Below are 26626 nucleotides of genomic sequence, written 5' to 3' on the forward strand. Positions count from 1 at the left end.
GAAATATCTCAAGAAGAAATGAGATGCCACTAAATTACATCTTGGAGGTTGAAATATTTGATATATGGGGAATAGACTTCATGGGACCTTTTTCCCCATCGTACTCAAATCAATATATCTTGGTGGCCGTTGACTATGTCTCTAAGTGGGTGGAAGTTGTTGCATTGCCTACTAACGACGCAAAAGTGGTGATAGAGTTCTTGAAGAAGTACATATTCACAAGATATGGTACACCGAGGGCGATAATAAGTGATGGGGCAAACACTTCATAAATCGTCAATTAGAGCAGCAGTTGAACAAATATGGGGTGAAGCATAAAGTAGCAACTCCATATCATCCACAAACCAATGGGCAAGTTGAAGTTTCGAACAGGCAATTAAAAAGAATACTAGAAGTTACAGTGAACTCATCCTGAAAAGATTGGTCTAAGAAGATGGACGATGCACTGTGGGCTTACAGAATAGTATTTAAGACACCAATAGGAATGTCTCCATACCGCCTGAATAGCGTTTAAGACACCAATAGAAATGTCTCCATACCACCTGGTGTTTGGGAAAGCGCGTCATCTACCATTAGAGTTGGAACACCGAGCATATTGGGTTATGAAACAGTTGAAGATGGATGGAGCACCGAGCATATTGGGCTATGAAACAGTTGAATATGGATCTCAAGGCTGCCAGTGAAAAACGACTGCTGCAACTTAATGAATTGGATGAGATGAGAATGGAAGCTTACGAGAACTCAAAGTTGATCAAGGAGCGCACCAAGAGATGACATGATTTAAACATTCAGAGGCGAGAGTTTGAAGTTGGCCAGAAAGTGTTATTGTACAATTCTAGACTCAAACTCTTCCCAGGAAAGTTAAGAACAAGGTGGTCGGATCCCTATACCATAACTAAGGTGATGCAATATGGGGCTATTGAAGTGAGTCACGAGACCAAAGGCACTTTCATCATCAATGGGCAAAGACTAAAACATTATTGGAGCTGTAATTTCCCTAAGCAGAAGTCCACTGTGTAACTCAACAACCCAACGTGAAGAAGATACAGGAAAGTCGAGCTATCGACTATAAACTAGCACTGGGTGGGAGGCAACCCACTGTATCCTTCAATTTATTTTATTGCATTTGTATAGGAATTTGTTTATATTTCGTATGTTTTATTTGGTCATCGATCATTCACGCATGATAGTCTAGGCACTACACGTTTATAGTTGCATGAATCAGGGTTAAAGAAAGTGTTTTGGGTGTTTGAGTGTGAAGTAATGAATTTCGTGGTTCAAAGTCGTTCGTTTTTTATTTTTCGAGATGTTTTAAAAAAAAAATTTGGGCTTTGTCCATGCGGTCGCATGGACCCTTACTGAACCAATTTGGGGGGGAGACCAATTACACCAAGCGGCCGCATGGTGTCTAAGTGATGGGTTTTCAACCCGTCACTTGCAAATCTTCCCCATTTCCCCCACACCCACACAAGCACACGAACACGCCATCCCCCTCCCCAATTCGGCATGTAATTATTTTGCATGTTCACAATCCATCGTTAATTTTGACAATTTTTTTGCATGATGCATGCTTGATGAGTGAGTCTTGATGAACTTTTGCATACTTGTGTGGGTTTGGTAGCCTTGCCGGCTATGATATGATTATTGGACATGTATAAGCTAGAAACTGTGTATTTAGTGCAGGATTTAATTTGCTAATACTTGTTGATGCATTGCTTGACATTCTTTTGCACGTCACTCATGCTTCACGTGTTAAGTTATTGATTGAAATTTTAGAATAAATTAGGAGAAGCCTAGAATAACCCTTTATAACATTAACCCGTAATACCACTTAAAGATTGTTTGGAGATGATTGAGCCATTGTAGGGAAACATGAAGATAAGTGGGGGCTCCGTGCATGAAATTATAATGTGTGGATTGTTTAAACCCGGAAGGTGAGAAATAGGTGAAAACTTTAAGTGAGGATGATTTTGGAAGTCAAATGTCTAGAAAAACAAAGAAGGGGCATAAAGTAAAAAGAGAAAAATTATCACTTCTCTCAAAAAGTCTTTATGACTCGAGCAAGTAAGTCTGTAAGGGTTTAAAACCTGATGCCCTAATGCCAACTGGTTTGGGAGTCATCGGCCTAAAGCTCGTTACAAGGGTCATATAGAAAGCAAGAAAAGGGAGAAATTGATAAAAAAGTCATCTTATCGAGCCTTTATAACTCGAGTGAATAAGACTGCAAGGGTTTAAAACCTGGTGCCCTAAAACCAACTGGTTTGGGAGTTATCGCCTAAAACTCGTTACATGGGTTATATAGAAAGCAAATGAGAAGATGACACAAAAAAAAATAAAATAAAATAAAAAGAAAAAAGAAAAAAAGCCCTCGTTGGACATTTGGTTGATAGAACTCTAACCTCGATGCGAGGCAAGTAGCTTAGTTTATTCCTAAAGGTTGAAGCAATCAAAATAAGGAGAGTCTCTACTTGTTGATATGTGAACTTATAATGGTAAAATCTATCCAAATTAAGAGAGGGTAAGGATTAGAATTGTTTAAACTCCTAACCTTAGAATACACCCCGGAGAAATTGTGTGAAAAGAATACATTTGGGGATTGTGTATCTCTCGAGTAACGTAAGGATAAATTTGAACACTATGGGTTAGGAATAAACTAATCATAAGTTTTATATGTTGGCATGAGTTCACACACACACGTTGAGTATTGCATTTGATGAGTAAAGGTTGATTCAATTCTCGCACTCTTGATATAACTCGTGTTTTGGAATTTTATTACAAGATTTTACCTCAATAGGGAAGTAAGTTGGACGTTTTGGCTTGCCAACATTGATACAAGGTAAATCAGCAAAATAGCGCAAATCAATATTGCGGCTATTAACAAAGTAATCATAGACAGTCACTCAATAGTTTGAGCTTTGATAAGTGAACTTATTTAGCTCACAAACATAACTTAAACATGGGCAAAGTAGTTGAATTGTGACTTAATCTTGTTAAATTCATGCAATGTAAGTGTTTCCATGGAAGAGATGGAATTCATAAGAAAAGAGCCGAAAAAGGATCAAAACGAAACAAAGCGATAGTTCGGGGACCAAAGGTGAAAATATTGGAAAGTTGAGCTAAAGTGCAGAACGAGAATGAAAATATGCCAAGTATGAGGTTGAGGACGATACAAGACGATCGGAGGAAGAAAGAAATAACATTAGACTGAATTGAAGAAAAGTGAAAGATGAAGGACTAAATTGCAATTAATCAAAAGATGAGCCAAGCAAATGATCAAGGAATTGATTGACCCAAACATCAATTAGGAGTCAATATTTGATAATGGAACAAAGGAAAGAAAGAAAAGAGATCAAGAAAAGAGAAAACAGAGTTTAGGGACCAAAACAGCAAGGTTGTAAAGTTACAACCATGCGGCCGCACATGAGGATGCAGGGATTTTATTGAAGCAGATCACTTGAACCATGCAGTCGCATGGTTTAACACCATGCGGCCGCATGACTTTAAAATTCGAAGAAAATTCTGAACTTCCGTTTTTAATTGAAACTCTTTCGGGGCTCCGTGAGGACATGATATAAAAGTCAAAATTCATCAGAAATAGGGTAGAATGTTAAGGGAGAAGAAAAATATAACTTTTGGAGGCAAGAAACACGATCTTGAAGCCGATTCCACAAGAATTCAAGCGGGTTTTCAAGGCTTTATTCAAAATTTCAAGAAATTTTCAAACGGGTGCTATTCTTTCTATTTATTAATTTCGTTTTTTCTGTAATTATCAATATTCTAGGTTAGGTTTTCAATTCATTAGGTGATCGATGAACCGTTGTTGTTATTTGGATTCCATATTTCATAAATTTAATATAAAGACTCGTTTGGATAATTTGATTGGTTTATATGCATTGATTTTCTTTCGCAATTAGTGGCCAATGATTGTGTTGCAAGAATAGGTCTAATATATATCGAGAGAATATATTGGATAGAATTAGGAACATTGAATTGGCAAATTTCCATCGGGTCATTAATTTTTATGAAATTAGGGTTTTCATAACTTCAATTGGATATTCGTGATCCTAGTGACTTTATTTTGATTCATTTTCATAAATTAGCTTTTGAATTTGCATAATTTCATTTACTTGAGTGTTTGAATCGTTTAATTAGAGAAATTTCGAAATTAGGGTTTCTAATTAAGAAATTAGGGTTTTTAATAGAAATTAGGGTTTTTAGTTGAAATTAGGGTTTTTAATTGAAATTAGGGCTTTTTGCATTTAGACCATATTATCACTCAATTAGATTCGATTAAGGCTAGATTATATAGAATTTAACTACTCAATCTTTGAGGGACGATATTCGGACTTTTAAAAATCCACTTTATTACTTGTTACGAACCATACACTTTCGGTAGTTTTAAATCGAAAGAATTATTTCGTGAACATATTGATCGGGTAGGTTTCTTTCATTCAAATAATCTCAACAAAGTAGAATATCTCAAAAGAAAAGGGTAAGCAAAAAATGAAAAAAAAGAAAAAAGAAAAAAAAATGAAGAAAATCTAACGTAGTCAATGCAGTACGTTAAAAGAAATCTTATAATTGCCGTTGCTTATGTCCATTAATTCTGGATTTCTATTGCATGAAATTCACAACTTACAAAACCTTAGATCTTGAACGGCCATGAATGGAGAATACCTTCAGTGTGAAGTGTGTCTTTTACCTCATTTAACAGTGAAATGAAGTTTTCATATTCTTTTGCTTGCTTCTCTCTTATTTTTATTTCTTGGATTTAACGTACATATATTGAATCAAGGAGGTCACTCGAGAAAAAACTTTTTATTTCACTAAACCAGAAATGGCAACAAATCACTTCCCTAAGTAGCATAATAAAATTATTCATGAGTACGGAGAGAAAGTTAGCAGATGAGCAACATAATGTGTTACCTTTGGTTGTGAAAATGCCAGTCTCTTCATTTTCGAGAAATGCTTCGACGAACCTCCTTCAACAACATATGCTGCCAGAGTGAACGGAGCCCCAACAAAACCTAGCACTGCTGCTTTATTATTCACCTGGCAAGGCTAGAAAGTGTGTCAACATATTGAATGTTATGATGCCAATGGTCATAACACACTGAACAAAACATGATGCTTATGTTTATTTTTTAAATTCAATCTGAGACCGAAGATACTGATTATCAGGCTATAATCGAGAAATAGCAATTTTGAATTTTCTTTCAAAATCCATGCTTCTAACAAGGTTTCCACATCACATATAACATAATTAAACAACACTAGAAAATGAACTTCAAAACCATGGCCCAAACCTGCCTTCATGTATCTCCCTGCTTGTCTCTCGACCTCTTCTCCTCGAACAACATTAAGAGCCTGTTTGGGAGTGATTTTGAAAATTTATTTTTGACTGTTAAGATAAAAGTGGGGTTCACCTATGAGAAAAGAAGTCAAATATAACGGTTGGAATAGTGAAATAACGATCAAAAACTCAATTTTTTGGAGGAAAAAATCACTCTCAAACAGGCTCTAAGTAACTGAGGTTCAGTATCCACAGTAGCTTTAGGTTCAGCAACTGTCATTGGAAAGTAGAATGAGGAATATACCAAATCCGAGCTTGCTTGTTAACCAAAAACTATTGAATAATATTTAAGTCGAAATATAAATTGTCACTTGAGCAATCTTGTTAAGTACATTAATCGCCACGGGAAAAGGAGAGAAATATATTAAATCAATGGTTTAACGAGTAGATTTTGATTTAAAGCCTGAAAACTGAAACTCTTCAAGTTATTCCATCAAAAGAAGAAGGCCATGAGAAACGATCACAATATCAATATCAATTTGTACAAATGAAGGAATGCCTTCATAATTTTCAGTAATCGCTTTATTTTAATCATAAATTAAGACATTTAACAAATATTATGTGATCCAAGTCCAAACTTTTCTGGTTTTACCAAAGACTCAAATTTTCTTCCATAAACGACTCAAATCGGATTAAAATCTATGAAAAAATAAATAAATAAATACATATCATTATCTACTATAATGAAGAAAAACAGAGTAATACAAATTACCTCCAAAAGAGCAACATAATCTGGGGTGGCGATTAGAGGGAGGAGTGAAGGTCAATTTAGCAGAGATTGATGAAAGTGAGCTGCTATAATTATAAATGGAAGCCATTTTTGCCCACTTTTTGCAAAATCAAAATTGTCTGAATCTAGAATTCCCGTTTACATCCCTCTCAGAATTTGACCTCTATGCTATATAAGCCCACCCCGTAATAAAATTTTGGGATATAAAGATAATGGACGAAATCGAGTTATCTATTCTTGTTTCGTCGTTCGGACCATATCCATTCTCCTCCTCCAAAAATCATTATTACAAACTCATTTTTTTAAAAAATGGCACTCGAATGAGCCCTTAATCTTTAGATTGCACCATTTATAGGTTAAGTTTTGGAAGAATCAACATCAATTCTCATCATCCCGTCTTGATAGTTGTCTATTTAACATTTTCTTTAGCTTTGAGTACTTGACCAAAAATTGATTTCGACTTTGTAGTTTAAATTAAGAAAGGAATTGCTCTCTGTAAAGAGCAATTTCCTACATAATCCTTATCAATCCCTCACTTTTGGGGTCGGTTCCACGTGAAAAGAAAAAAAAAATAAAAAACCACCGAGGTCCGCACCGTGAGTACCTGATAGGGGTTTACAGACCCCTGTAAGTGTAGCAAGGCTCAATTAAGATTTGATGAACTTGGATTACGTCCAAAACACCGCCTAATAATTTTGTTGACATAACATGTCATGATGATCAAGGTGTTATTTCAATCTACACATCAGTTGTATTCAATTTAGTTGTCAATCTCTATGTAAATGGTGTTAAGGGAATATAATCCCACATCGGTAAAATATCGAAATAATGACCAATATATAAAGTCAACCTTATCAATCCCAAGTCTTGACGGGGTCCATCTTAATAAGGTCAATCTTGTTAAGAGGAGTGTCCCAATTCTTTATATATTGGTCATTATTTCGGTATTTTACCGATGTGGGATTATATTCCCTTAACATGCCCCCGCAAGATGGTGGCTCGTTTGAGCAGACCAATCTTGAAATCCGTGTACTCATTTTTAGAGACTTAATCGGATCGAATCGCTCGTTGGAGCTTAATGGGCTCTGATACCATGTCAAGACTTGGGGTCCATCTTAATAAGGTCAACCTTGTTAAGAGGAGTGTCCCAATTCTTTATATATTGGTCATTATTTCGGTATTTTACCGATGTGGGATTATATTCCCTTAACAAATGGTTGGGTAATGTATTTGTTGAGTCATTCTCTTGTGGGATTATCGAACTAAAATCAATTTAAGAGTTGTGCATCTATTTCAAGGGTCAACCTGATTTTATCGAAATGTTCAAAGTGACAACTGCGCGAAAGCTTATAGTTTATAAAGATAATTTTACATACTCACATGATAGCAATAAGAAGATTCATCAAATTAACACACGCATATTTGAGGTCTTGACCGGATTCTGGAGGAATATAGGCAGCGAGGAAGCATGGATAAGATAATCAAAATCAATATCAAATATACTCGATATGAGAATAAAATTGAAAAACCAAGCATAAACATATCTTAATGGATGGTACAAAATACTTTTCACATACAAATCAGATAGCACGATAAAGTAGTTTACACTCCTCCGGCCTTACATTTCAGTTCAAATAATAGTGAGGGTTTTATACATCATGTCAAGCATGAAAATAATGACCTTACTACATCAATCTAATAGACCAAGGACTGCTAACCCGACCACCCAACCCAACACGTCAGGGGCGGGCCGACCATAGGTTCGAATCCTGCCACCTTTCTTGTGGACCATCCTTTACACATTAGCTTTCAAATATATGATCAAAAGTAAATCCTAGGATTACTTACATTAAGCCAAAACCCATCATGCATGCAATGCCAAAAACTCACCCATTGCAAGAAAAATGGTCCCATCGATCCAAACGTGAACAAAACCAAGGAACTCTCAGCGAGTTATGTTCAGCCTTCAAACTTCAAGTTCTAGGGGATTTCTCAGTTGCCCAAGGGCATATTCGTAACCTGCTCCACATAAAACAGCTTCAAATTTTAGTTGTAGTACGTGGAAGAGACAAGTCCAAACTTTCTTAATCATATAATAAAAATATAACTGAGAATCTTTGGCAAAGCTTATAAGTCATTTTTTGGATAAGATACTTTTTTCTCACTTTGAAGTAAAAAAATGAAAGTGGTTTATTTTAATTCTTAACTTAGGCAAACATGCTGTCTAGCATTTGGCTCAATATCCTCCACAGGCAACCATAAAAAGAAAAGCTCTATGAACAATATGAGGAATGCGTAAATGAAAATGCAATGGTAGGGAGGAAGAACAAAACATACAAATCTTCTCTTTTGAAGCTCAATGATTTAGACCAGAAGAAATGAAATCCACTGGATCTTTCAGAATCGTAATGCATCTCAGACTTGTCATAGTTCTGTGATCAAGTCGAACATAATTAAGTAGTAATGTTAGCCAGAGCTCAAATTCGAAACAGGGAGGAAATCGAACCTTGTCGTGTCTTCTGCCAATCTCAGCTGAATCTGCCTCATCATCCACCTGAAAACGATGATCTAATTACGACCATCTTCAAATCCTTAAACTTGAAAGAACTAGTCAATTCTTAAGGGAAACAAGAACTACAGAGTAACAGGAAGGGCTAAGGCAGCAAAAAGATTATACCCAAGAATTCATTGGAGAAGCAACTAACAAAATAGTATAAGATTCCACAAATCAAGAATGTTAAATAATTTCCATTAACTAGTAGAACCAAGTTACTGGAAGTTGAGAAATTTTTTTTCATATTCACTGTTACGAGTTGCATAAGAAAGGAATGCACAAGGTGTTAAACTTGAATTCCAAATTTCCGATAGAACTCTTAGGATTAATTTAACTCATTTCTTAATATAATACAGTTATTGCTTTTCTGAATTTGTTGAAGCGGATAATCTAAAAGCCTTAAGCTGTTAAAGAGGGTACAATTTATTTATTTAATTCGTTTCACAAGAATCATCATCAATGACAAACCCCTTGGAAAGCAAAAAGCATATAAAATGCACATCACATTTCAATAATATTAAAAATAGAAAAAATTAATTACAATATTCACACTAAGATTGCTTGTCTGATCCTATGATTTATGCCTGCATCATTTGGAGTTTCCAAAATCAAATATTATATCCACTGAAGCAGGCTCAGTCTATGAACCCAAACTTCTTAAAAACACGGAAAGAAGTCTAAATTAATTACCCATTCGATCTCATTTTCCTCCTCGAGCAAAAGCTTCACATAAGCTGAGTTAATCTTTTCAGCCTGAAGTACAAATGGTATCCTCTCCTGGGTAACCGAGAAATGTGTCAATCGTAATTAATTGTCCCATAAAGTTCATAACAAAATAAGTAAAACCAATATGGGATGAGATTTTTTCGAAAACCATACCTCTTTTGACATTTTCTTCCAAATGTCAAATCCTTTCCTATCCACTTCAATCTCGTTCCCATCTTTAGAGGTGCTTAACAATTTTTCGCTACAAACCCAAAAAGGCAAACACAGCATTGATGACAAAATATAAAAATATAAACTTATTCACTATCTAAAGGAGGTTCAACATCAAAATGTTATTAAAGCACAAAAAGGTCCAGGATTTGAGTCACACTGCAAACAACTATAAAATTTCTTGTGTTAGGCCTTTGATGAAAAATAAATACGTCTTGAGGAGGCACATCAAAGATCACTCACCGTCTTTCAAGTTAAGCGGTTCAATACAAGAATATGTCCATCTCAACAAAACCAAGCCAAGAATTTTCCGATATTTCCTCCTGATTTTCAGCTTACGTCAATTAAAGAATTCTTACCCTATTGCATGGCAACAAATTCATCTCCGAAGTGTTTTTCTATTGAACCTTTGCTTATTCCTTTTATCGAACATAATGATGTGAATAGGGCTTTAATGAGTTCTAGTGAGTTCTAGTATGCAACGTCAAGCAGTTCTAGTATCTCTGCCCACCAAATGCATTGTTGGAACAGGTTGCAACGACAACCAGCTCTAGAACGTGAGGGACCAATTTGTACTAATCTAAAAAGTTGTACACATGAATATAAATTTGCACAAGACAAAATTTTTTTCAACATTATCCCCAACTTTCCATTTTAAGTAATCATAATATCATTGTCAAATGCAACTATGCAAATAGCTAGTAATAAACCTTAAGACAGGTTTCTGGACAAGAAATTTAGTTTGGGGTCCTACACAAACGGAAAACCATCTGCAAAAACACAATCATATGTATGTATCTATAGAATATATACAGCACAAATCCTATAACCCTATAAACTCATTTAAAAAAAAAATTACAATGATAACAAAGAATCAAGAAGAGAATTTACATGAATAAACGAAAGGCTGATCTGGGTTGGTACTGAATCTTCAGCCCATTACTGTTTCGAATCCCAAATTGGCTCTTCAATTTCTTTGTGGACAGTTTCTTGATTTCACACTCGTGCATGTCTGTCAAAGCAATGGCCACCAAAAGCCCACATTTTTCACTGCAAAATACATACATAAACACACACGCAAATGTGTATATATACATTTAGTTTAAAATCTTAAAAGCAAGCAGTATAAAGTTGAAATAATGAATAGAAAAAAGAGGTTGAAGGACTTGAATTGAAATCTTAACCATTTTTGAAAGGCGCTTCCATCTGGACCGCGGGGAATTGAATGAACCCTTTTTCTTGCTCTTGGCTGGGAAACCATATTCTACCAAGAGTATGTTTGGCATGTGCTAACGTAAGCTTCCGACCTGAAATTAATTGTTAAATAGGTTATAGCCGGTAAGGCATGTTTGTCTGTCTCAAAGAAAAATGTGTCAATTTGATAATTTTTCTACGGTAAAACAAGATTATGATTTTATACTCGTTTGGGAGGATTGAAAATTAGATTTTAATTTAAGTCAAAATTATTAATTAATTTTAATTACATAATTTATGAATTTTTCACTCATATATCATCAATTTTTATTATTATTTTTTTAATCAAAATTTACTAAAAATTTGATTTTAATACCAATCAAATAGGGATTTAGGCTCATTCTTGTTATTTTTCTTAAGTTCATTTCCAATTACATAATTGATAGGAAGAAATAAATAATTCATTTAATTTCAAATTTCATTTAACCAATGATGTTTCAACCTCAGAGGAACTACATAGTATTATTCATTTTTATTTGTCAAATGTGGGTATACTTTAAATGCATGCTTAGCATATGTATTGAATAGTACAATAAATAAATAAAAAAATCTTAATGTCATTACTACATACTATTCTACAGTTCATTATATCAAAGTAGCCAACACATTAAGAGCCTGGTGGGGAGTGGTTTTGATAATTGATTTTTTGACTGTTAGGAGAAAATTGAGGTCCACCTGTAAGAGAAGAAGTCAAATATGCCGGTTGGAATAGTGAAATAACAGTCAAAAAATCAATTTTTTTGTTGATAAAATCGCTCCCAAACAGGCCCTAAGAGTCTGATTGGAAGTGATTTTAAGAATTGATTTTTTGATCGTTAGAAGAAAAGTGAGGTACACTTGTGAAAGAAGAAATCAAATATGACGACTGAAATAGTGAAATAACGATAAAAAAAATTAATTTTTTGAGCCAAAAAAATAACTTCCAAAACAGACTGTAAAAGGGTGCATTTCAGCGGGAAGTAATTCTGTGGCTAAAATGAGCTGGGCGGGAGGGTGGAAAGGGTAAAAGATTTCCCGCTTTTACTTGAAAGTTGATTTGTTGGAAAAACACGTGTCTCGATGTGATTAGGTTTTTGTGGTAATGAATGGGTTAGTAATGGGAAATGTTCAAATTAGTCTTTACAGTCGGATCAATTAAAATATTCAACATTGGCTAAGAGGGGTAGTATAGGAATTTAAGAAGAGAAAATTAATTTTAGAAAAATGATATCTATCAATGATGAAAGTAGTCATACTTGACATATTCAATTAAATGAATAATAAAATATTATATTTAAGTGAATCTATTATTTAATTCATACAATTGCCATCTACATTAATGCATGATACCGAAAGTACTTAATAGCATTACTCTTAATTTTATGGGTAATTATGTTTACGTCGCACTTTTTAATGAGAATAATGTTATTTAGTACGATTGGTGGTGTTATAACATCTATTTAGAGGCACCAAACTCTTGTTTGGTCTCAATTAAACCAAAAACGTATTTTTTCAACATTTTCAATAAAATAATATTACACGTAAATTTAAATTTTTTCTTGCTTTTTAACTATATATTCTCTAAGGAATTATTATTTCAAATTTTTTTTTTCGAAACCTCTTTAAAATGGAGCCCAAACAATAGCTCAATATCATTAAATGTAAGATACAATTAAATGAATCACATAAATTCACTTTTAATTGAACTAAATCATACAATGTCATATAAATTGATGCCCTAGCACCGCCAATGCTATATAGTATTATTCTTTTAATAAATGCACCGCATTTTAATTTGCTTATGTACTTATAACGTTAATGTTTTTTCATTGCATTGTTACCCTCAACTTTTTATAAATCAGAACACTTTGTTCACAATGATGATTTTTATGTCTAATAAGTATGCTAAAGGGTGTAAAAAGACTTATTTGCCCCTCATATTTTTAAATAAAAAATAAATACAAAGGTTCAACAAAATATTTGTTACTTATTTTAAAGCACGCTGATACAGAAAATCATCATTAGAAGCAAGATGTGCTATTTAACTTGATGTTAAGATTAATGATGTGATGTAAGAAAGTTTGGAATATAAATGCAAAAATGAACAAAAGTTGTAGACTTTTGATGCAATTAAACTATGGCGTAGTTAACAAAAACTATTGTGTTAATATAATTATCCTAGTGTTTTTTATGGAAAACAAATTTGTAAAAAACAAATTTGTTTGTTCCACCACATTTTATTTACAGTAAAAGTTTCAATATTTATTTATTGTTACTTTTACGTCATCAACTTTGTGTTTTGTCACATTTTTAGATTTAACTTCATTAATCAATACATCTTGTTGTAACGATGGTTTCCATCTTAAAGTGCTTTAAAACAAGGGACATATGCGAACTTTTATATTTGCCTTACGTATTTTATTTATTTAAAAATATGATGAACAAATAAATTATTTTATGCCTCTTGATTGATTTTTTAGACTAAAACCATGATCAGAAAAAAAGGTTGATAATAAGAACGCGATAAAATGAAAGTTAAAATAAAAAATATGACAATGAACAAAGGTTGAGGACCTTCATTGCAATTCAAATAAGGTCCAACTAGCAAAAACTATTATACACATAATACAAACTGAATTATCGAACTGTTACAAAAAGTTGAAAGCAAACTTTCTTATTTTAAAGTTGAGAACTAATTGCTAATCAATAGGCTGCGGACTAATAGTGAAACATTTTCTTAATTTAAAGCATAGTTATCAAATACAAATTGAACAAATACAAGGGTTGGAAAGTTCGAGTTCCTTCGAATCTTTTACTAGTGGAGATATTGTGAAAAAATTAGTTGTTTATCTCGAGGATAGTTAGTCTTTTTACTTATCTATCGATTAGCAAGACTATATAAATCTTGTTTTTCTTGTATTTTTATTATGCTATTAAGCAAGAAACCTAAACTCTTTTCTTTTCTATATTCATCTCATGAATTTTGTTGATCTTATCGAAGAACATTATATTACATCCAGAGCTCTCGCATTCAATTCTAGTTCTCGTTCTCATGAATTTTTTTGATGATCGTATAGTTTTCTGGCTTCCGCTTGTTATCGTTCAATTCAAGTTTGATTTGACATCTCAATATTTTATAGTTTTCTAAGTAGTAGTTGTTCGTTTATTTCACAATGGCTGGAATTCGGAGTAATTCTCTTCAGTTTATTAGTGTGCAATTAAGTGAAAAAAATTATTCCCACTGGAGTTATGTGATGAAGAATTTTATAAAGGGTAAAAGCTGTGAGGCTATGTTTCTGGCACCTGTGTTAAGACCTATAGATGACAAGGTTACTGGTTCTATAAAATTGTTAGGTATTGTGGAATCTTATAAATTCGAAGATTATTAGTTAGGTTAGTATATTTTGCAGTGAAAAAAGCTGGAGATCCCGGGATAAAATCCCGGGATTCAGTTCAGGGGCCGAGGTGGCAGCACCTCGGCCTCCGATGTTAAAGGGGCGGCTGGAACGGAACCCGGGCTGAAGCATCACTCTTTTGCAGTTGACCTGCGCGCAATTGGCTAAGTATTATATTTTTAAGGCAGATTGCGAGCATCTGGTTAGACTGTACACACAGTCTAACTTTGCTAAACAATACCCGTTAGAGATTGATATTTGCGCCTTTCAACAAAAGAGTACGAGTGGTCAGAAATTTTTTTATACTATGATAGATGTATGCGATCAATTGGTACTCACAAACTTTTTAGATTTACACGCATTTACTCCATATATCACTCGAGGGGAAGAACATCGATTGCTACAATTTTTGACGGTCCTACATGATGATTTTGTGGGACTTCGTAGGACAATCTTGTTTCACATTATCTTTCTTCTGCGGATTTTGTTGGCTGGAGAGATGCACTTCAAATCTCACAGACAGAGATCGCTCCACCATCTAGTCCATCTATCATTGCAACAACTCAGAAATTGTTTTCCAATAATCAAAGTAGGTTGCCTTCGAAGGTTGCTCACAATGAATGACAGTTTGTAAGCAGAAGTGTCGTTGAAATGGATAATGTCCTTAATTGTTGAATAGAGCTAAACAGCAGTATCCTTAACAACAACGACAACATCAACCCCAAAAATAACAACAGCAACGATTACGCCGGCAACAATATAAGTCCCTCCACCATGGAAGTTTAGAAACCAAACACCTCAACCTAATACTGCAATGTGATGAGGACATCTACTTTTTATTTATTTGGACTTTATTTATGTTTTAGATTTTATTTATGTAATTGGGCTTGTGTTGGCCCAAGTCCATTCTACTTAAGGTTTTAGTTTTTACTATTTAAACCTAATTGCGATGTAATTTCATTAGTTTTGATGAATTGAAGAATATTTTGGTGGTTTGTTGCTTATGGCTTCTCCTTCCTCTCCCTTCCCCTCTCCCTCGTGAATTTCTGATTCTTCTCCAATTTCTCCCTCCATTCTCTTCGGTTCTCCCATCTTTCTTGCTCCTTCTTTCTATTTTTTAATTCGTCCTGCATCAAATTTGGTATCAGAGCCAGGTTGGGTAAACTTAATCTACAATACAAAATTCTTTCTCGCTTTCTTCCCAAAATTTGTTGGAACAACACAAGTGAAAAGATTTTAAGTGCACAAACAGCATATTCCATTTTTCTAGTTGTCATTCGTTGCTGGAGAGAAAAAAAACAGTTACTGTTCGGGTTACTGTTCACGCCCAATTTCAATTTTTTTTCCCTTCAATTTTCTATCGTAGTTGCCCAAAAATTAAAAAAAAAAAAAAAAATTGTTCACGTTACTGTTCACAGGCGGAAATTTCAGTTTAGATTTTTTCTACAATTTCAGTTCCCCTCCAAAAAAGAAAAAAAAATCTCGTTTGCTACTATTTCTTCTATATAATTGTAGTGTTGTTTCACAAATTCTAACCCTAACATTCAATTCTACTTACACACGGCCCAATTCCATTTAGCCTAACTAACCCAGCCTACTCTCTACGACCCAGGCCCACTCCCCAAACACTAACCTCAGCTGGTCCATCTCTATAACAGGATCCAAATCCCTTCCCATCTGGCCCAGTCCCAAATATCCGACCAAGCCCGATTATACCCAATCCATAAACATCAAATACCCCACAGTTTCACCCGATTCCTCTCTCACAACCACTCTCTTGCCGCCGCCTCTAATCACCATCACGCCACCACTTTATTATCTATTGTACCCAGACATCCAGTGCACTACTGCTTCATCGCCATAGGCCACCACCACCGACCCAAGATCATACACTTCCACCACCGTTACCACACTTATATATTCCTCGTCCATCTCAACAATCTAAAAGCCACAGTCACCACACTCAGTTTCACGTCCACACCAGAACCAGCACAAGTTACAGTCAACAGGGGCTAAAACCATTGGACACGAAGGGAATAACAGAAGCATAGTTGGGGCTCATAAGTCAGCAATTCAGATCAATCGGCATACAAATAATCAAAACTAAACAACAGAGAGTCCTTGATCTCTATTTAGTATTGATTTATACTACTGCTTCATTTTTAAAATTGCATCAATTAAAATCTCATGCTGCTGTTATCATGATAATTTTAGCCTTAAACCCCACTTGATTGAAACCATTAATTGAATTGACACCAGTGACCGAATTGACTTCCATTGTTCCCCACTTAAATTGATTGGAGAATTTGACTAGTGTGTTGACCCTTGCTTTGCCATTTTACATGTACCAGTAGTATTAGCTTGTTTTGGATTTAATTAATCCCAATATTTAAAATTAAATAAAAAAAGGTACAAGTTATTTTCCATTGCTTGCACGTATTTTTCACTGATCTCATCATAGCACGTCATTTAGCTGGTATTACATTGCATGTAGTTGCGTAGTGATCGTCTTGTCGTCTCTATTTCCAATACATTGACCATCGATCCATCCCAATTTGATGCACTCACTAGACAATTAGTGCAACTTGCCACTAGCCTATCGACTGTCCAATCAGATATAACTGCTACTCGTGAGGAGAGAAAGAACCTAGCTGCTAAGTTGAGCAATTTTAAGCGAACCCCTCGTTTGACTGACACTAATTCTGAAGCGTCTCAAAATAGACAATATCATCGTGGACAAAGTGATCAAGAATATTTTCAACGCGATCGTAGGAATAGGGATCAAGTTCGTGAGCGAGAACAAGGCCATGGTCATCATGGTACTCATTCTCTTCCTCATCGTAAGGAGCGTTTCGTTAGAAACATTGACTTAGATATTCCTACTTTCGATGGTTGCTCAGATCATGGAATTTTTACCCAATGGAACACCCTTAACAAGGAAATTGGCTAGTAACTGAGTACATTACTCAATTTGAGGAATTTCGAGTGAAATGTCACGTCGTTAAGAATGAGGCCCTGACATTGAGTAGGTTTATACAAGGTCTAAGAGATGAACTGAGGCGTGAGCTTTTCTTTCGAGGTGTCACTACTCTTGATCACGCTTACTCTTTAGCTCGGGACTACGAGTTACTTATTAGTACTCCATATGAAAAGCGGAGTCACCATCGTTCACCCATCTCATCAGCGCCACCTCAACATGAGTCTGCCATAGAACCTTTCCCATCTAGTGTTCCTCCCATTTGGGAAAATAAGTGTAAAGGTCGTGATAGTCCAATGCCCTCTTCTCCATATAGAAGGCATATTGACAATCATTTTCTGTTTCATTGGCTCCACTTCCTCCCGTTAAGTCCCCTCTAAAACTTTCCCCGTCTAATGTTCCTCCCATCTTGGAAAATAAAGGTAAAATTTTTGAATCTCCAAAGACTTCTTCTCACTTGCTATGCATAAGCTGTAGGGACTTAGGCCACATCTCTTCCAAATGTCCTAATCGAGCCTTAGTCATAGAAGAACGAAAGAATGTAATAGAAGAGTCGTTAGAAGATCTAGTGTACAAACCTAAACTTGAAGATTTTGAAGATGATAGTAAGGACATCTCCTTAGGTGGCACTCAGACTCTTCCTGAGACTCTAGATACTAAATCCCATGATTTCACTAGTCACTTTTGGAGAACCCAGTCGCCTATGGTTAACACTAAATCAAAATTCTCCACTGCAGACCAACATCAAACTGATAGTCAAAATGAAGTCGTTAACCAAAGTCCTAGTAATTTATTCAAGTCTCTAGTCCAGAAAAATTTTGGGAATTGAGACTCGATCCCCCCAACTGTTCACATTGCATATAACAATTCTATGAATCAGTCTCTAGGTCTAAATCCATTTGAAGTTGTTCATAGTTATAAGTCTAGGTGGCCGTTAGATCTTATTCCCATATCCCCGCATGCTAGTGTGTCGTTGTCGGCTGAAGCATTTGTACGTCATCTTCATGACTTGCATATTGAGATCAATAAACAACATGACACAAGTAATGCATTATATAAACTTCAAGCTGATTCACATAAACGATATTTTGAATTTAATATTGGGGATTATGTTATATTGCAAGCTTGTAGTGCTGGTCTTTTAAAAATGTTAAAGCATGTTGGTTCAAATGCACATGTCATTGCCCTTTTGTCACATTTTGGCTACCACTCTACTTTAAATATTGAGGACTTCATTACTTACAAACACAATTTTACTTCCTTTGATGATCTATTTCTACTTAGCTTTGTGGACCCCAACTTGACTATATTGATATTTCTACTTCAATACCATCTATCAAAGCACACAAAAATAAAATTGATGTTATTTTAGATGAACGTGTTGTATTGACCAATGATGGCAAGATTCAGTATTTCCTTGTTTGTTGGGTAGATCGACGTGCTTCTTATGCTCCTCATTATATATAATCATGTGAAAATTTTGAAGATGAGGTGCATGAGTATTGGTTATTTGGAGTCCAATATCAGTACTTGGTTAGAAGGAAAAATCGTCCTCCTTGGTCAAATCATATTCTTGGGAATAAGCTACAGTTTCAGTACTATCAATCATGAAATTTCGTTACTTAGTTCGTCCAAAAAAATCATCCCTCGTGGCTTGACTTGACGCATTTGGAGTATCAGATTGACTGCAGCCTATACTATCTATCAACTCGACAGGGTCGAATTTTTCTCCCACTCCGGGAGAGTTGACGAGGACATCTACTTTTTATTTATTTGGACTTTATTTATGTTTTAGATTTTATTTATGTAATTGGGCTTGTGTTGGCCCAAGTCCATTCTACTTAGAGTTTTAGTCTTTACTATTTAAACTTAATTACGATGTAATTTCATTAGTTTTGATGAATTGAAGAATATTTTGGTGGTTTGTTGCCTATGGCTTCTCCTTCCTCTCCCTCCCCCTCTCCCTCTCTCCCATGAATTTCTGATTCTTCTCCGGTTTCTCCCCTCTTTCTTGCTCCTTCTTTCTATTTTTTAATTCGTCCTGCATCACAATGGCTGCACTATCAATAAATCCATTTATGTTTGAGAAAATTCAGAAGTTTCTTGCAACATAATCAAATGCAAAACAACCACATGCAACGTCTTCCTCTCATATAGGTTTGTCCTACTCTAGTTCTTAGGTATAAATCCTTTTTGTGGGTCTCGGATTATGGTGCTTCCCATTATATGTCACCTAAACTGTCGTCTTTTGTTTCATTATCTCACAAGTCTTTTGTGTCAATTATAATTATTGATAGTACTCATATGGCGGATGTTGGTTCCCTTAATACACATTGTTTGTCTCTCCATAACGTCTACAGTATTTCTAGTCTCACTTTAAATCTTGGTCCTGATAGTCAATTATGTAAATATGGATACTTAATCTTTTTCTTCTTCTTCCACTTGTTATGCGCAAGATCGTAATTCCAGAAGCCGACTGGGACTGATTATAGGCAAAGGTACTCTATGTTTTGTATCGACTTAAAGTAATAGAAATTACACATTCTAGTGTTGACTTGTCATCTTTTAGTTTGGGTCGTTCTATCTGTATTTTTTATTTATGGCATTATTGCCTTCATCAAATTTTATCACCTCATTCGTAGTTCTTATTTTCTACAGGAGTGTTTGGAACATTTGATCTTGTTCATTTTAATGTATGGGGGCCCTTTCACATGACCATTAACCGGGGTTCATGATATTTTATTTCCTTTATTGATTATTACATTTTATGCTATTGGGTTTTCTTATTAAACGTTGTTCTAACTTCACAAGTATTTTTAGTGCATTTCGAGCACTTGTGAAAACTTAACAATCGATTATCATAAAATGTTTTTCTATGTTAACTAAGTAGAGAGTATACTACTAACAATTTTTCTGATTTGCTTACTTTGTGATGGATTTATTCACTAAATTGCTTGTACAAACATTTTCGAATAGAATGGTGTTGTCGCAAGAAACCATAGATATCTTGTTGAGACTCCTGTTTCGTCTCTTTGGTTATATTCCTAGTGAATTCTAGGAAGAAGCAATTTTTACTGCTGCTCATTTGATTAATAGGATTTTAATATCACAAAATTCAAGTTTGTCTCCTTTTGAGGTTTTTTATAGATACGTTCCTGATTATTCTTCCTTGGGTGTATTTGGTTCTACCTATTTTGTAATTCAACCTCTTGTCGAGCATGGTATATTATCCACTAGATCTGCTATTTTGTCTTTTGGGTTATGGTGTAGGACAAACGTGATATTTTTGTTTTAATTAGTCAAAAACTGTATTTCTCTCGTCATATTGTGTTTCTTGAACATATATCTTTACTTTCTATTCCTACTAGTTTCATAATATGACTAAATCTGATTTTATTCACATTCTCCATTCCCTCTTGATACTGATATTATCCTACCCCTTGTTCCAACTCATCTCCTTTACTTTAGATCATGATCCTTACGAGGTTCCCATTGATAGTTCTACAGATACTGGTACTTTAGTTCTCAGTACACTAGCTCTTCCCTTTCCTCTTATGGTTGCCAATGACTTCTCGAGATTGTTGATCCTCCTCCTCCTCGTTACCTTAGGCGTACTCGTAAGTCCTATAAATTATTAGATTTTGATTACTCTTGTTATTCTAGCTCTTTCTTTTCCCTTTTAGCTTCTATTTATCATCTTTTCTAAGTCTTGTACCATAAAGAGACAATTTGTGACCCACTTTGACAGAAAGCTTTGGCTAAGAAACTTATTATTTTGCATCAGACACACACTTGGGACTTAGTATCTCTATCGCCAGGAAAATCAGCAATTGATTCTTGCTGGGTTTATAAAAAAAATAAAAATAAAATTAGACAAATATGTCGAAATATATATAGCCCAATTAGTTGGTAAAGGATACTTTCAAGTATGTTATGGATTATGATGATACTTCTATACTTGCTGCAAAAATGACTATGATTCGGACATTTTCTGTAGTTTCCTCTGTTCGTCAATGGAACACATTTCAGATGATGTAAAAAATGCCTTCTAGAATGGCGATATACAGGAAGAAATCTAAATGATTCTCTATCCTAGTTTTTCTCATAAATCTGGTGAAGTTGAAGCCCTCTACTATCTCAAACAGGCACCTCATGCTTGATTTGAGAAGTTTTCTACCATGAATACATCACTTGATCTCCTTCTTAGCCACCACGATTCATTTTTATTTCACAGATGTACCATCGGTCATGTTTTGTTCTCTTTATATGTTGACAACATAACTATTACTTGTAATGATGTTGATGGGATTGTAGCACTAAAGACAGAGTTAGCTCGTTGTTTAACAACGAAAGATTTAAGTTCATTTCGTCACTTTTTAGATATTGAAGTTGCATCCTCTCCAAGAGGTTATCTTCTTTCTAAGTATATAGCTAATATATTTGAGAGTACTCGTCTGACTGATAATAAGACTACTGATGCACCTCTTGAGCTTAATACTCGATATTCTCCTTTTGATAGTTCTCCATTTTCGAATCCTAATTTATATCGTACTGTTGTTAGTATCTTGTTCATCTCACTATCTCTCATCTATGTATTGCATATGTTCATATAGTTAATCAGTTTGTTACCTCACCTGCTATAATTCATTAGGTTGTTGTTCATTGCATTTTGGGATATTTTCGCGTACTCAATTTCAGAGTCTTTTACTTTATCTCTAAAGTTACTAGCATATTTTGATGTTGATTGGACTTGTGATCTTACATATCATAAGTCTACCACTGGCTTTTCTAAATTTTCCACAAAATAAGAGTATCATGCAATGACTCCTACAACATGTGTGATAGTTTGGTTACATTTGTTGCTTGTAGATATGGGTGTATCTCTTTGTCGACCTACTCCATTGTATTTATAACAATAAGAGTGTTATTCAGATTTTGCGTAATTCAATATTTCATGAGAGGACCAAACATAATGAAATTGATTATCATGTCACTCGGCATTATAATCAGCTTTGAACTCTCACATTAACTTTTGCTCCTTCCCCCATACAGATTGTTGACTTATTTACAGTCACATTTCACCATGCGATTTCCTAATTTATTTGGAAAACTCATGATGCTTCTTGCAACAGCGTCACGAGTTTGAGGAGAGATGAAATATATTAATTTTTATCTGGTAGCATGACTATGTAAACTTATTTTTCTTGTATTTTCATTATGCAATTAATCGAGAAAACCTAACCTATTTTCTTTTCTCTATATTTTGTTTATTGATTTTTAATAAATGACCCAAGAAAATGGAGTGGTAAGAAGATTCACATAGCCGACCTAAATTTATCCGAAACAAACTTTAGTTTTCCATTATCTAGAAAGAAATGAAGTGGCGACAGGCCATTAAACAGTATTATACAAACAATCATCATGCCATACAACTGTATGAAATCATAAGCAAATCTAAAACACAACCAATGATAGAAAATGCAACAGGAAATTTTAGTTTCAACTTCAAATTAACTCTTATTATCACCTCATATTCATAGGCTGTGATTTCTTCTTGCCCTGTTTTGGCAGTGGAACTTGAATAAATCCAAATTTCTTCTTCTGCATAAAGAATTGCTTCTCAACATTACCCCCATCTGCTGCTGGTTTTGTAGGATGCAAAATAAGTCGACTCTGTTTGCGCAGCATTTGGCTCAACGAAATATGTTGCCTTTCAGTTCGGTTCTCCACATGATTTCCCACCATGAAATCATCTTGTAGAATCAATTTCCTACTCATTATGTCTCCTATTGAAGTTGTAGATCTAAAACCAGGAACCGAATCATTTGTATTGAGATCAGGTGGATTACTGCGGCCAAGAGAGGAGCGAGAATTTTTAAATTTGAATTTAGCCGAGTGATTCTGCTCTCCATCATTCTCCAATCGCGTTTGAGAAAACCTATCCCCGTGGACTTCTATTCTACGAGTTTCTTCTTTGCTGCGAAAATCATCTTTGGTTTGTTTGTTTTCTTTGGTTATTTCCTCAAAGTTCTCCAGCATAACTGCTTCCGCATGACGTTCTTCATTGGTTTGATGCATGGCACTGGTATCTATAAATTTTGTTTTCCACAGCTCTTCACCTTGTTGTGCTTTTCGAGTAAGAGATTGGTACTCTTCAAATGACAGAGTTATTTCATTAGGCTTATGCAGTAAAACGTCTGATGAATTCTCACCATTCAACAGAGAGGTTTTTTCAGCCAGAGAAATAGCTTCCACTGCTTTAGCTGCTTCTTCCATCTTTTTTGCTGCATTCAACCTCATTTCGGCCATTTTAATACTGTTCTTTGTCCGTTCAATCTCCGCCATTGCCTTCATGACCTCGTATCTTGAAGCTTCTGTCATCTTCTTAAACTGCTCATCCTCAAAATTCACTAAATTTAGTTCCTTGGAGATATTCGTAGAACTCTGCAAGCCCCCTTTAGTTTCTACCTTCTCAACTATATTAGACAAGGCTCCTTCAGAATTTGGTACTTGTGGCTTTGTTCTCATTTCAAGCAAAATTCCTTCTTTTCTCAATTTTTTGTTCAGAGACTCAACAGAGGCTCGAATTACATTAAGATCTACAGAAGTCTTACTAAGGCTTGATTTAGCTTGATTCAACTCAGTGAAAATCAAACCAGGGGATGGAACCGGGCACAAGCTCAACCGTTCAGCTGATTCCTCATTTGAAACAGTGATTTCCCTTTCCAAATTTATGTCAGGAGTTGCACAGAATGAAGGCACTTCTTGCATCAGGTTCACTTTTAAGTATTCAACATATCTTTTAGCCGCTTCCAGTTCTTTTAAAACGCTAAGTGTTTCCTGCTCTTTCATGATTAAATCCCTTTCCAATTGGACTGCATGACCCTCCATTTTCTCCACATTAAAGACTTCATTATAAGGCTGCAGTCGATGAATATCAAGCAATTTCAAAACGAATGATATAGACCAATTGCAAATCATCAAACGTCTGAATTGTGGAGCATTACCACAAGTTGATGGATCTTACACTTTGTAGTTTCGTGCATTGTAACAAAAATTGCTAGTGGCAGGACAAATTAGAATGGAGAAACCCTCTTGTTTTATCTGGAATAATAATAAGACTTTCTGATACTTTTTAGAGGAGGTGAGGCATTTCCACTCCCCCCTCAAGCCGACCCAACGAAACAATGAAAAAGTAAAATGGCGAGAAAGAGAATAAAATTAAAAGATACGAAAGAGGAAAATGGCTGAAAAAGAACAAACTTAAGGAATCGGTGACTGCTGAGGAACTGCTAGCTATGGCTATAGACGCAACTGAAGATGCTACAAGAATCGAGTCAATAAGATACCTTTCCCTTCATAGGGTACTTTAGAATCTATAAATAAAGCAAAACTTCCATTTAATAAATGAAAATTTTAAAGTTGAAAAAAAAATCCAAGAATGGCAGAATCCTATGTTTACTACTGTAATACCAGAGCCCACATCTTAAGTTTTTAGATTAAGTAATTCAACACACACCTTTGATCAATGGCTGCCCGACTGCCATGATTAAACTGTTGCGTGACTATGCCAAATGTAAGAAACTAGAAATTGAATATATTTGAGCCCACCACCATATATAATTACTGTGTGTATCCTATAGGCCTCAGTTAGGCAATCTCATCGCTTGTCTTGTTTTGTAAGTACGCTGATAGCTACAAAGCAACAGTAGGAAATTCTTGCTAAAATTTAGAACACAAACCATCAATCAAATGGCAAAACAAATTAACAGTAAATACAATTTTTTTTTTTTTTTTTGGTTTTATTAGAAATGATAATGCCCAACTAAAAACAGAGTCACAGAAAACTTGCAATACGTTTGCATCCAAAGTAAAGTGAAGTGAAAATAATGGAAATATTGGGGGCAGCAAGAACTCACGTGATCAGCAGCTAAATGAAGAAACTGACGGGGAATCCAAGGACCGCTGCCGCCAAACCGGTCTACCGCCTCCTTAACTGACTCGAACGGCGGCGACGTGTCGATTTCCACTCTCGGGTTGACCATTTTTTTGGTTTCTGTAATGGCTGATTTTGTGGTTTCGGTTTCGGCCATAACTGGGAAAGCTGTAAGGTTTTTGTGCGTGAGGAATGTAGATTACTAACTGCAAAATATATAGGCAAGCACCATTGGGAGGATGAATATTGAAAAATTAATAAAGGAATAAGGTGACACAGTAATGAATCATGATGGTTATTTATGTCGGACGGGGACCAAGTAAAAGGAAAGGTAAATTCTTTTACTTTCTCAACACACGGTTTAACTGGTGTGTGTGAGTTAGTGCAACTACTGTGTGAGCTAGTGTAAATAGGGTCGAATAATCGACGCTCGGGATATACCAGCTTGTAACATGCCTAGTGTAAATAAAGTCGGATGATCGAGGCTCTGGATAGACCGGCTTGTAAAAGGCTTGGTGCAGGACATTGGTAGAAAATCAATTATCGATCGATTTGTTACTAAAAATGAATTAAGACCAACTTTGTCCATCAATAAATAAAGAGATTTTCTTTTGAATATTTAGAGTACCTCAATATTTTGAGGTTACGAGAAGATTTTTGAGTACTTGTGTATTTTGCTTTGAATGGATTTTGTAAGCATCTTTACATGCTTGGTTCAAAAATAAATAATTGACTTTACTTAAACAATTTTAAAAATTTATTCACAAGAAGGAGCTATTAAAATACAATTTTTTCTCGAATTCACTCATATAAGAATTGCATTATAACTAAATGCATAATTAATTTCAACATTAATAATTGGATCAACATATTAGATTCCAGAGTCAATTAGGACTGAGTAAATCTCTCGAACCGAACTCGAATTCGAACCCGACGGTTCTTGTCAAATTAAATACCCGAACGGGTATCTGAATTGAGAACCGATGTGTATGGTTCGGTTCGGTTCTCGGTTATAGACCAAGAACCGAATAAGAACCTACTAAATAACTCCAAATACCTACATTAAAGTGCATAACGCTATCTCGATTCTCACAGCCTCGCTGACATTTCAAAATCTATACAATCGTCGATTGACGCTGTGACCTCCGATCGAAACTATGACCTCCGCCAACCGAAATTTTGACCGTAGCGATCATTTGAACAAGGTAGTCTACGAGTCTCCGACATTTCAAAACCATTGAATGTGTTATTAGTTGTATTTATATAATGTTGTTATAAATGTTAAAAAATTTAATTATAGTACAGAATCGAACCTATAATTACTGTGTGTATCCTATAGGCCTCAGTTAGGCAATCTCATCGCTTGTCTTGTTTTGTAAGTACACTGATAGCTACAAAGCAACAGTAGGAAATTCTTGCTAAAATTTAGAACACAAACCATCAATCAAATGCCAAAACAAATTAATAGTAAATACAATTTTTTTTTTTTTTTTTTTTTTTTTTTTTTTTTTT

At 35.0% G+C, this 26626-nt stretch overlaps 3 protein-coding genes across 3 annotated transcripts; 1 reads left to right on the plus strand and 2 right to left on the minus strand.

Annotated features, from left to right (window-relative positions):
* The first annotated feature begins 527 nt into the window (after window positions 1–527).
* Window positions 528–1020, plus strand: LOC111406750. Its single transcript, XM_023036128.1, has 2 exons — window positions 528–679; window positions 840–1020. Exons 1-2 carry the CDS (start codon window positions 528–530, stop codon window positions 1018–1020), a joined length of 333 nt encoding a protein of 110 aa, XP_022891896.1.
* Window positions 1021–7642: 6622 nt separating this feature from the next.
* On the minus strand, window positions 7643–10935 carry LOC111407016. The gene is made up of 7 exons (XM_023036355.1): window positions 10758–10935; window positions 10465–10623; window positions 9517–9604; window positions 9328–9414; window positions 8590–8637; window positions 8421–8515; window positions 7643–8102 (listed from the first exon to the last, which is right to left on the minus strand). Exons 1-7 carry the CDS (start codon window positions 10832–10834, stop codon window positions 8057–8059), a joined length of 600 nt encoding a protein of 199 aa, XP_022892123.1. The 5' UTR covers window positions 10835–10935; the 3' UTR covers window positions 7643–8056.
* An 11576-nt stretch (window positions 10936–22511) lies between these two features.
* LOC111406048 (WEB family protein At2g40480-like) lies at window positions 22512–25372 on the minus strand. The gene is made up of 2 exons (XM_023035231.1): window positions 25098–25372; window positions 22512–24099 (listed from the first exon to the last, which is right to left on the minus strand). The coding sequence occupies exons 1-2, from the start codon at window positions 25269–25271 to the stop codon at window positions 22702–22704; spliced, it is 1572 nt and encodes a 523-aa protein (XP_022890999.1). The 5' UTR covers window positions 25272–25372; the 3' UTR covers window positions 22512–22701.
* Between the last annotated feature and the right edge of the window lie 1254 nt (window positions 25373–26626).

The sequence above is a fragment of the Olea europaea genome, chromosome 12, assembly GCF_002742605.1.
Source record: "Olea europaea var. sylvestris chromosome 12, O_europaea_v1, whole genome shotgun sequence".
Taxonomy (NCBI): Eukaryota; Viridiplantae; Streptophyta; class Magnoliopsida; order Lamiales; family Oleaceae; genus Olea; species Olea europaea.